This window comes from Myotis nattereri (genome assembly GCF_964212035.1).
Source record: "Myotis nattereri genome assembly, chromosome: 2".
NCBI lineage: Eukaryota > Metazoa > Chordata > Mammalia > Chiroptera > Vespertilionidae > Myotis > Myotis nattereri.
Genome location: NC_138076.1, coordinates 22199314 through 22211768, shown reverse-complemented (window position 1 = coordinate 22211768; position 12455 = coordinate 22199314). Strand labels below are relative to the sequence as shown.

General features: G+C 43.0%; 1 protein-coding gene across 1 annotated transcript in view; it reads right to left on the bottom strand.

Annotated features, from left to right (window-relative positions):
- The window catches only part of KCNU1 (potassium calcium-activated channel subfamily U member 1), a gene marked incomplete at both ends in the record, with an annotated part of 123101 nt that overhangs the window by 9142 nt on the left and 101504 nt on the right, over positions 1 to 12455 (bottom strand). Inside the window, 3 exon segments of the mRNA XM_081082242.1 lie at positions 1051 to 1190; positions 5033 to 5104; positions 11467 to 11650. Of these exon segments, the coding sequence (XP_080938368.1) occupies positions 1051 to 1190; positions 5033 to 5104; positions 11467 to 11650 (396 nt within the window).

Genomic DNA, 12455 nt, shown 5'->3' with positions numbered 1-12455 from the left:
GGAAAGAAGGCAAGTATGGACAGGGTTCTCTGAATATTTTCAAAGGTCTAGTTCAGCTCATCATGGCCAGAGACTTGGGGCTGGAGCTCTAAATAGTATTGTGTGCTTGTCTTGCTGAGCCATACTTCATCAAGGATTTATGAGCGCCACACCGGAAGAGACTCTGGTGTGTTTAATCACCGCCGGTCCCCAGAAGCTAGAGTAGTGTCCTGCACAGAGTAGCTGTTCAATATGTATTTGCACAATAGATTCATTCTACTATGGAAATCCTGGAATAGATGCAACAGATCTGCTCAGTGGCTAAAGAGGTGCTGAGAGCTGAAGAGCAACCATGTAGTCCAAAATCCACTCCAGGGGAAGGGTAGTGGAGAGGGAGATCTGACTTAGCTCTGAACAAGACTCACACCACCAAAGGTCAAAGCTTCGCCTTGAACTCTGAACCCCTTTATGGATGGTTTCCACATGAGCTTTGGGGATATTTTAAAGAGAAGAGAAAACAGCATCTCTTAAGCTCTGACACCAAAGGGCCGAGGCACTGGAAGCTGAAAGGCAGACGCACTGCAGACTCGCTCGTTCCCCCTGGTATTAAGTGTTCCCGCTCTTACATTTTTAATCTTTTTTTTTTTAAATATACTTTATTGATTTTTTACAGAGAGGAAGGGAGAGAGATAGAGAGTGAGAAACATCGATGAGAGAAAAACATCGACCAGCTGCCTCCTGCACATCTCCCGCTGGGGATGTGCCCGCAACCAAGGTACATGCCCTTGACCGGAATCGAACCTGAGACCCTTCAGACCGCAGGCCGATGCTCTATCCACTGAGCCAAACCGGTTTCGGCATGTTTTTAATCTTGAAAATGTAAAGATTTTGCTGTCTTTGCCAGGTGGTTGTGAGAAAAGATGAAATACTGTATGTGAACAAGCATTTTTGAAAAGTCAAAGAGACTTTAGAATTGTGAGACATTATCATCATCTACCTAGGCCCTAAGCATCCACTCTCTCCTGGGCCAGGGACTTGGCCCTGGGGGCTCTTCAGCTTAGCTGCACTTACCGTGGCCAGGAGGGAATCCAAGAAGCTGCCAGAAAAGACCGAGCCCGTGGAAAAGGAGGTGCTGAGATGCAGGCTTGTTCCCGGGAGGTGCCCTTCCATTCCACCAAGCTGTTCAATAAAGTGGATGTTGGAAGGATTTTCTGCAAGGCAAAAGAGGCAAATAGGGAAAGACAGGCAGAGAAGTTTAAGAATACAGTAATTGCCTTAAGAATATATGCAGACCAAGGTGTGACCATTTGATGAAAGGGTCTGATGCCTGCTTTGGCATCAGTGTGGGACCTGCCCCTACTTCAGGACATGTTTTCTTTCCAAGCATCTTCTTCATCCCTTAAAGATATGAATCCCTCTTGGGCACCTTCATCATCAAGGGTATATCCTTGTACTTCAGGCTCATTTTCTCCAGGCAAGTATCCAGACTGTCACCCTCATATAATTTATCTTTCAAACTAGGACACTTTAGAAGTAAAAGGGGGCAGTCTCACTAGGCATAACTAGGAGCATATGGTCACTCCAGTTGTAGTCCTTGTCATAATTCTATGCCGCAGATGGCTTGGTGTTTACTTGGGTTCCTAGATTACCTGGGTCCAGAATGAGTTAAAGCAGTACCTGTCAAAATTTACTGCACATATTAATCACCTGGGGATCTTGTTGCAATACAGATTCTGATTCAGTGGTTCTAAGATGGGGCCTGAGAGTCTACATGTCCAACAAGCTTCCAAATGCTACTGCTGCTATTCCTGCTGATTCATGGATTACACTTTGAGTAGCAAGGGCTCAGAAAAATTATCCTAATTGAGGCTAGTGCAGCAGTAGCCATGTTACCCATTAGCATATCTTTACTGGCCCGGGGCTGGGACTCAGACCCCAGTGAGCAGCCTCTGAATAGAACGGGTCCTTGCTGGAGTGCCAGCAGAGGCACCAAAGGCCTTTGTTCTAAGCCTACTGCTTTAAAAATGTTTGCGCCGAGAATAGCATTGAAAGACAGAGATGATGTCTCCCACCAGAGTAAAGAGAAGGCATGCTCACTGTCCATTATGAAAGAGTTCAGTTCCTCTCTTATAAAGGTGGTACAGGTATCACTTGGCCCTTTTCATGTCACCTGATGAGAACGGATAACCAGCACAAAATTGTTGAGGCTACTGCTGTCATTCTGAGTAACTATTTTGTGTCTCTGACTCAGTGGTTTTGTGTCTTCTGCCAGCATCTATGAAACTGTGGCAGGTTAACTTGTTAGTCTGAAAGTAGCTTAAACTCTCTTAGACCTTTCCCAGCTCTCGTCAGTGATAAACAGATCAACACAAATCTACTGAGCATACCACTCAAAATACATTCCTGAGACTGGATTGTTCCCTAATTCTTTAAATTACTCCTTAGTAAGTTTGGGAGAAGTGATATACTGCTACTATTAGTGAATCATTTTCTTTGAAGAACGATAAAGAGCAAGGTCTGACTAGTGCCAACCCACAATTCCTAAGCACACACAATTTCCTCTTCTTGCATTGCCAACCTTCAACACACACACACACACACACACACACACACACACACACACACACACCACATCCCAGAAGCCCTTGTCCAAATCCTGCTGTGTCATGCTAAACCCAGGGCCTCAGCTTTCCCAGGCATTTTCCTGCAGGCCACTGTACATTCTGTATCTAAGTGCTGGCAGTAGGATCTGTGGCTGCCATGTCACTGTGACCCTCTCCAGACGGCCAAAGAACAAAAAACAGTGAGCTGGCAGGTGATTTGTTAAGCTAATCTGACAAGGGCCGCCTGGTGCCAGAAAGTCTTCAGTTGAACAAAGCTGCAAGTCCCTCGGGAGTGACCAGATGCACTCTGGGCCAGCGAGCACCTGTCGGGTTCCCTCCCAGTCACTCTAATTTACATTGTAGTCTTCTAATCAGTGTCCTTAGTGTGGCTGCACCTCAGGGTTAGAGATGGTTCAAAAGGGTAGAAAAATAAAATTAAGCCCTAGCTGGTTTGGCTCAGTGGATAGAATGTCAGCCTGTAGGTTTGATTCTGGTCAAGGGCACATACCTGAGTTGCAGGCTGCATTCCCAGGCTTGGTTAAGCCCATGCAGGAGGCAACCAATTGATGTATCTCTTTCATGTCAATGTTTCTCTCTCTCCCTCTGTCCCTGCCTTTCATTCTCTAAAAGTCAATGAAAAAAATATCCTTACGTGAGGATTTAAAAAATAAAAATAAAATAAAATAAAAACCTGGAGCTAACAGCTTATCAGTGGTCGGCAAACTGCGGCTCACAAGCCACATGCGGCTCTTTGGCCCCAAAATACTGACTTCTGCACTAGGGCCACGAAGTTTCAATCACACTGTACATGCGCACCCACATGTGGTATTTTGTGGAAGAGCCACACTCAAAGGGGCTTAAGAGCCGCATATGGCTCGAGCACCGCAGTTTGCCGACCACTGGCTTAAACAAATAGGCTGGCTAGTACCAGTCAGGCTCAAGGAAGTTGAGATCCTGCCTGGCTGGTGTGGCTCAGTGGTTGAGCATAATCCCATGGACCAAGAGGTTCCTGGTTTGATTCCTACTCAGGCACATAATATCTGGGTTGTAGGCTCAACTCCCAGCAGGTGGCATACAATAGGCAAGCAATGGGTGTTGATCTTTTCCTCTCCTTACCTCTCCCTAAAATCAACAAAAATATAGATTTTTAAAAAGCGAGAGAGCTGAGATCCTCAGAGCTGAATTTGAAGAGCTGCTGCTCCAGGATTCACTGTGAACAGACTATTTCCCTTCTGCTGCACTGTCACTCCCAGGTCACATGGTGGTGTCACCTATGATTCCTCTCTATGTCCCCTGCTTCCTTCCTGGGACCAAGAGGTTTGTTTATCCAGTTTGGTGTAAGTCTCACTCAGCTTACTCAAAGTCATAAAATGCCCGTTAAGGATGTTGCTATACAATAGAATCCAGTCAAATTGCATGCCCAGGACCAGCTAATGGATTGTCTTTGAGTTGGTCTAATATGTGTGGAAGACGCTGTTCCCCTCTTTGGCATCTTACCCTTCTCTCATCAGTTATTACCAGTATTAATCCCCTAGTGCAGTGGTTCTCAACCTGTGGGCCACGACCCCTTTGGCGGTCGAACGATCCTTTCACAGGGGTCGCCTAAGACCATCCTGCATATCAGATATTTACATTACGATTCATAACAGTAGCAACATTACAGTTATGAAGTAGCAACGAAAATAATTTTATGGTTGGGTCACAACATGAGGAACTGTATTTAAAGGGCCAGAAGGTTGAGAACCACTGCCCTAGTGCCTCCCAACCCCTCCTGCCCCAAAGTACAAGGGCACCTTCCCTACCCTGCTTTCTGCTTCCAGGGGTCCTCACATCCAGGAACATTTCCTAATGTGCATTTTCCATAAGGTGTTGGTGAGAGATAACAACTTATTCTGATATTTCTGCACCTAGTATTCCCTTTTTAGAAGACCACCACTCAGGACTGGAGTTAAGATGACACAAGGGACACAAAATTGAAGGACTCTGATAGTGAGCGTCACCTTTTAGTCTGCACCTTGGTACCTCCTAGTGCTGGCCCTGGTATCACTATAGTAAAGGAAGGTGACTGACTTAAAGTCCCAGGCTGGTAGATAGGTTGGTATAGAAAGATCCCTTTTGTCAGTCTTCAAGTTCATGTCCCTCCCATGGGAGATTCCTTCTGAATAAGAGTGAGCCAGCTGCTGGTCTCCCTCTCCTGGGAACTGGGAATGGGAAACGCAGATGGTATTCCTGCACCCTGATACCCAAATGCAGCAGGCTCTGCCGGGTCATGTCACCAATCCAGTAAAAAAAAAAAAAAGGCCAGTGTAATGTCCCATCAAGCACTTAATACTCTTGGGCCCCATTCTGCTTCTTCAGTCCTTGGACTGTGGATTTTAAAAAGAACCCTGGGACATCAATTCTGGATCAAATAGGTTTCTCCCTTGCATTTTCCTTGAAACAGGACTTACTCAATTCAGTGAGGATGGGGATTCTTCGGCAACATGACTTCCCAGATTCACCGAGGCAGTGTGAAACTTCATCTGCAGACACAGAGGACAGAAGACAAAAGAGATTGATAAATGCAAAAAACGAGACAAGGATGGAGAGAGATACTCTGAACTGAGTGCTTTGCAAAGTCCACTCAGGCCCAATCCCAAATCCCAAATCCTTTTCTATATTTACAGAAATAAAATATTTGGGCATCCTTGGCATCTAGTTTTGGGACACTGTGTGTGTGTGTGTGTGTGTGTGTGTGTGTGTGTGTGTGTGTAAGTAAGCTTTACCAGTACTTGCTTATTGATAACATAAGTAAAATATGATTGTTCTCCACAGTGTGGGTAATGGCTCAGACAGGCTGTACCTTTAACCACATCCATTTGCTTGTAGGACTGCTAGGAAAGTATGAATAAGCAGGCAGTGCTGCTCTGTGCGTGCGCTTGGTAACACTGCAAGTGGTTTCGGCTGCTGGTGCTCTCTGCCTCTTTGAGAGCTTCTCTGGGTCCAGACACTATTCACATCTTCTTTCTTCTTCAGCAGAACTGGCTGCCTCCCGTCTCTGGTTGGCCTCCTGCAGCCTAGAATGCCTTGGGAGTTCCTTAAAGACTGGGGTTGGGTTGCCACTTGTCATCTTTGCCCTTTGTGTTCAGTTTACAGACAGATTTCCCTCCTGGATCAGGAGGTGAGTCCCTTCGTTTCCCTCTGTGAGCCCTGACTCTGAAAGAGCCGATGCACAGCCCTGGCCCCAAACAGCCTTATCAGGCAGTGGGCTATGAAGAGTTTCAACACTAGAGTTTTGGTCCGCAAGTTAAACTAAAAAAAAAAAAAAAAAGTAAAGAAAGAAAAAGGAAGCTGGGGACCAGCTTAAAAAACAAGCACACAATTATCTCATCAGAAGTTATGTTTTAAAACTGTTGGCTACCTTTTGTAACTTTTCTGAGAATGCAAAAATACTGTGAAAGTTAAAATGCTGCTTTTAATTAAAATCCCCTGCTTCCTAGGAAGAAGGTGAAATATTTGGAGGTCCTCTGTTTACTGAGCCAGGGAAGTGATAGGTGGGGAGAGTGAGATGTGAAATGAAGTGAGCGGGTTAGGTAAGACAGCCTGAGGGACAGATAAAAGGAGGGTGATGGGACAGGGGAGAAGAGAAAACCCAAGGGGAGATTTCTGTCAGAAAAAAAAGCTATATTTTGCAGTATTTACCACCTGTTCCATCTCCCCCAGGAAACACTCAGTAGAATGGCCACTTCTTGTTAATGGAAAGTAGAGGTGAACATGTTTCTAATAGCCACTGAAATTCCGAGTCATGCTTCTAGGAGGATTTGGGGTAAAAACTGAAGCTGCACAGGAAGAGCCCAACACACTTGGGTACAGTCAGCACTGGTGGTGACCTCGGGAATGCAGGTGAGGAAATGGAAGGCCCGAGGGCTAACATGGTTCACACAGCTGTTTAGGAGGAAGGTTGGACCTGAGGATATTTTGCTAAGTGAAATAAGTCAGATGGAAAAGGACACAAATCATATGATTCTACTCATATATAGAATCTAAAACAGAAAAATCTAAAAACAACAACAACAGAGAAACAAATGGACAAATAAAACCAAAATAAACTCTCAGACACAGACAACAGATTGGTGGTCACCAGTAGGGGAAGTGTGAGATGGGTAAAAGGGGTAAAATAGATGGTGAGAAACAGAAACGGACTTGTGGTGGTGAGCATGGATATCCAATGATGTTGTACACCTGAAACTTATGTTATAAAGCTCAAAAAAAAAAAGCAAGGTTCACATCGATAGCTAGAGCTCAGATGTCCTAATTCACCAGTGAATCTTAGTTGTGATGAATCTGAACACCATAAACTGTTTTTCTTAAAAAAATACCTCTGGGATTTCCATGATACAGGAAGTCCTGGGGGAACTGAGATTCTGCCTTATCCTCAGACTGTGCAGATGCATTATTTGCTGGGTGCCCCTTACCCTCCTTTCCATTCTTCCTTCTACAGATTTTAAGAGTATCTATTGCACCTAGGACTGTGGAATCCCTGCCCCAGTTACCTGCCATGCGTTGCAAATACAAAATATGTATTTTCAAGTAGTGATACATACTGTGAAAACAAAAGCAAAACACAACTGTAGGGGCTAGTGATTGAGTGGCAGAGATGATTTTAGATAGGGTTTGAAGAGAGGCTTCTCTGACTTGGAATAAAGTCCTGAGAGGTGAGAAAAAGCCATCCAGGAAGAGGTAATGGGAAAAGGGACCTAAGGCAGGAAAGAGCCAGTACAAACAGAATGAAGTGGAAGAAAATTCAAACTCCCTTCGGGCCTGCAAGACCCTATTTTCCTATAATTGCCATGGGTTATCACTATGGGGTTTTAAGCAGGGAACTGACATGATCTGATAAATACTTGTAAAAGGTCCCTCTGGCTGCTATGAGCAGTACAAGCTATAAGGAGATAAGAATTATACCAGGCTCACAACAAATCTGTGAATCAATATAGTTAGATCACATTTGAAGAAACCGACTCAGGGTTTACATAGCTTGCCCAAGGTTAAATGGCCTGTAAATGATGGATGGTTTTTCATACCCCAATCGGCACCAACTTCAAAGCCTAGGCCCTTTTAAGGGCCACTTTGTAGCCCTAATAAAATATTCAGGGTTTGGCTGACACGTCCAGTAAAATATTGAGGCCAGTTTCCCTCAAAGGGGCAGTCTTCCTTTGAACCCCACTTTCTGATTCCAGTTCCCTCTAGAAAAGGGTTTGGATCATCTTGACTTTCGAAGTTAAATGTCCTTATTGGATACAGATGTGTTCACGTTGGGTTGGCTGAGTGTCTGCTTTTGACACCATCTGAAGGACAGCAACCACCTTAGCTCCATTTCCTCTTGTGGAGCAATGGTTAATTGGAATATGTGTCAGATCATAGCCTGGGTGCATTGTACCAATGTCAATATTTCCGGGAGCTCATAATACACAGCATTATACCTGAAATCTTCCTGGCTGGCAGGCTACTATTACAAAAGAGTGCTTAATTGTAGATTACTACAGTACATTTAAATTTCAGTAGCATATTAAGTTGTCAGACTTAATTACCGTTATATGTTTAGATTATGCCACAGATTATTTAGTTCAGTACCTAGGTTTGCCAACCTGTTCTTCTTGTGATGTGACAGGGCAGCAATTAGAGCATCACTGGAAAACCTACAACTTTCCATGGAGATGGCCAGGAGGCCCGGTATTCTTACTAATCCTTCCGAGATTCTGCCCTCTTCTGTCCCCACACCCTCAACGTCCCTGGGAGAATTACTGCATGGAGTAGCACTGTGGTCCTAGATGGGCTTCATGTACAAGTTTATCATGATTGTGAAGATGGAGAAAGGACCACTGATCCCAGAAAAGGCTCATCAGATATACTAGGGTGAGATTTCTGATCTCATTACTATTGAGATTTTGAGCCAAAAAGGTATTTGTCATGTAGGGTCGTCATGTGCATTGTAGGATGTTCAGCAGCATCTCTGACCTCAACCCACTAGATGCCAATAGCATTCCTCCAAGTTGTGACAAAACAAAACTGTCTATAGACATTGTCAGATGACTGCTGGGGTGCAAAACTGCCCCTTGTTGAGAACCACAGTCCTAGAGAAAGAGAAAGAAAACTGCCCATCAACTCGTCTTATGTTGATGATCAGCTGGGGAGACGTTTTCTGCCTCCTTACAGAATTTCAAAATCCTTTACACCAGTGGTTCTCAACCTTCCTAATGCCGTGCCCTTTAATAGTGTTCCACATGTTGTGGTGACCCCCAATTTCACTGTTACAAATTGAACATAATTAAAGCATAGTGATTAATCACAAAAACAATATGTAATTATATATGTGTTTTCCGATGGTCTTAGGCGACCCAAGTGAAAGGGTTGTTGGACCCCCAAAGGGGTAGCAACCCACAGGTTGAGAACTGCTGCTTTACACTGTCAACTCTCAGAGAGGTGGGTGGTCCCATTTCTACCTCTTACGGTGCAAGCAGATATTACCAGGCTTCTCTGTGGATTGGGGATGCCTATATATAAACTTCAGGTAGATTCCTATAATGCTAGAGTAATTGGTGAGGTTTCTGAGTACTGGTCCTTTGATATTTACACATGCTCAGAATGTGACTTGACTGATGCTATAGCACCAGATAAGCAGATTAGATGACTTCTGTTAGGTAGCCCAGTAGAGCTGCCTGCAGTTATACTTCCCCATCATACAAGTGTGTATGACACCCATTAAAGAAATGGTACTAGGCCTACAGAATAATTTTTCTCTAAACTTTCCCTTTTATCTTTGGGGAAGAACCTATCCATGTTTCATGATGGCACAAGTAAGGGGTAGGCAAAAGTAGGTTGATACTTGTTATACAACTAATACAATAATTAATAAATAATAATACAGAGACAAACTGTGTTCTGCATACTCACAATTGTAAATCTACTGTTGCCCACCCTTGTGCGTTGATGTTCCTTTATTTTCTCTTCTTCCTTTCCAGTCCCTTTTCCCTCTCCTCTACCTCCTTCTACCAATCCAACAAGTTGCTGCTTCAAGGGCAACCTTCTAGACTGTACTAGGTTAGACACATCATACAGAATCAAAATATTTTTGTTGGATGAGTGAGAGGATGAAAATCACTAGATAAAAAGGAAATCAGACTTGAAATTATAGGCTTATATCTTTCTAGCTTATATAGGATATAAAATTTAAAAAATAATAAGAAGGAAGACAAGTCACCCAGATGATTAATTAGGTGGCTTATGATGTTCAGTTTATCCCATGCTTTCATTGAGTGGGCAGTTTCATTTGTATATTGATGATACTGCCCTTAAAATGAACACTTCTCTGCCCAGTTATAGAAAGTTGCAAGATGATGCACACAGGCACCCACACATGCATATACTCACACTTCCTACACATTCACCCTCCACAGCCCTTCCCACACCATACTCACACCCATACCACACACAAATATTGGGTAAATCTAAGTGACCCTAGTGGCTGAGCTAAGGATTTATGTGCAGCACACAGCAGCATTTTATGGATCTTCAGATTTGCTCAGCAGAGGTATGGCTCACACTTCCTTAGTCCTGATTTTCAGTGTACTTTGACATTATGAAGTGCTTTGCTTTTCGTTCTTCTTTGCAAAAGAACCCAAAACCCTGAGACCTGAGTGGAGTTTGGTTACTTAGTGAGGGTGTGTCACATAGCTAACTTAGTTCACCTACAGAAGATTAGACTAGATTACTTGTTTATTCCTTTGCCCTAAGTATGGTATATTTTCCCACCTAGCAACAGTGCCTAGGAGTCAGTGAGAGTTCTTTTGGTTTCCCAGTTTGACTCATGAAGATTTTTATTCACATCCGTAATTATGAAAGCCTCATGATGCTTTAGATGTCTGACCTCTCCAAGTTCCATGCAAAGTGGAAGAGCTATAGTTGGCAGCTATGAGTCCAGAGGACGAGTACCCAACCTTGACACAGAGGGTCGACACCCCTAAGGGAAATGCTGGATCCAGAGAACTTCAATCATGATTTACTTGAATTGAAAATCTGCTTTAGATACAGAAAATTTTTCAGTAAGAGGGCTTTCATATTAGGTTCAGCGGCAGTAGTCAAGTTTTAGAAGTAGACTAATATATAAGCTTTTTCTGGGGGTAGGGAGGGGGGAACAGGGAGGAAAACCACAATTTTGCAGTGGGAACTTAGGTCAAGCGTATCTTGGGCACAAAAAATGTGTGTAAACTACTCAAGAGTCCAGTTCACTGGCTCATTTGCTTCAATTCAATAAGTGTGTTAAGCGTCTCCTAAGTGACCACAACTGTGCTAGGTACTGAGAGGAACACAAAGGAGGAAAAGACCTAATTCCCATCCTGGAGAGATCTCCTCTCACCATCTCATTCCACTTTGAAGTTGGATTGTGACATTTTTATTCTACAGAAGTTGGAAGAGATCTCACCTTAGAGATAATATTCTAAAATTCATGTATTGAAAGCATCTCAAAGAGCAAAAGAAAATTATACTTCATTCTCTCCACCGTGAAACTAAAAATAATAACTAGAACATCTACAAGATCCAATGAGAATTTCATTGATGATAATAATTCTTGCTATTCATTATAATAATATGCCAAGTTCTATCGTCTCTGATATTTGATTAGTAATAATGTTAGTACTTGCAATTCTGTGATCTTACTTAAAATGGGAAAAGTGCTACATGCATTCCATGTAGAAGATGGGTATCATTTTTCAGTTGACTTAGGATTCCCAAGGACTAAATTGTCCACTCCTCCTCCTCATGGTTAAAGTACTTCAGAGAGAAGTTAATGCTCTTTCCATATTCCATTCTCCCTAACCTCTTCTTGTCAGGGCGTTGTTCTTACCTGCCTCTGAGGGTGTTGGGGCAGAGCAGCTTATCCGCAGTGATCCTATGTTGAGGGTGGCCATGATGATCTGTGAGTCTACTAAAGTCTGGGAAGATGCCATGGGTGGGGAGGATAAGACAGCACACATGGAACATTCCTCTATGTTGACTGCATGGAGGTCTGCAGTATAGAGTGCCGAGCCCTAATGAGAGAAATGGGGCAGAGGAGGAACCGCTCAGATGGACAGATTTTATATCATGGCTCACAGTTGTGGATCTTTCTGGGTGATAATTTTTGAGCCAACAACTCTTCAGCTTCCAACAACTTGGTTTTAAGACAAGTATCTGACACATTACCTGGTATCTGACACATTTAGCCTTACCAATCATTAATATCTTAATAGGGGTGAGACAAAGGAGGGTAGAGAGTGGGGAGCCTAAATGCATTTAAATGACTCAATTGGGAGAAATGAGGAAGGGAAACAGTAGTCAAGGGGGGGGGGCAGAAAAAGGAGAAGTTATGGATCTAAAGGCAAATTTTCTATCATCAGAATTTCACTTGTAGCTGACCCCACTTGCCAGTTCCAGATTAACTAGCAAAGTGGTGGTTGCTTTTCTTCATTGATGAAAAAAAATAGGAATAGATCTGACCCCACCTTCAGGTACCTTGGACTCAAATATTGGTAATTTCTAATATTAGTTGGATTGGAAGAATTCTGATCATTATCTCTTTTTTTCCTTTCTTTGAACTAATCTAAGGGGGTGGTGAGGAGAAACTTATGGTGACTTTAAAAAAAACAACAAATGAAATTCTTGGGAGAACAATTTTTGAAGTTTGAAAAATATTCCTTAAACATCACCAGCATTCTTGCATAAAAATCAAATACTTTGGTGCATTTCATGCGACATATAATGTGTTTTCTTTAAATCCAAAGAAATGGTTGCATATAATAGGATACAGACCTATGAGGGTTTAGAGTAAATACAATTATAACCATAATACCACAT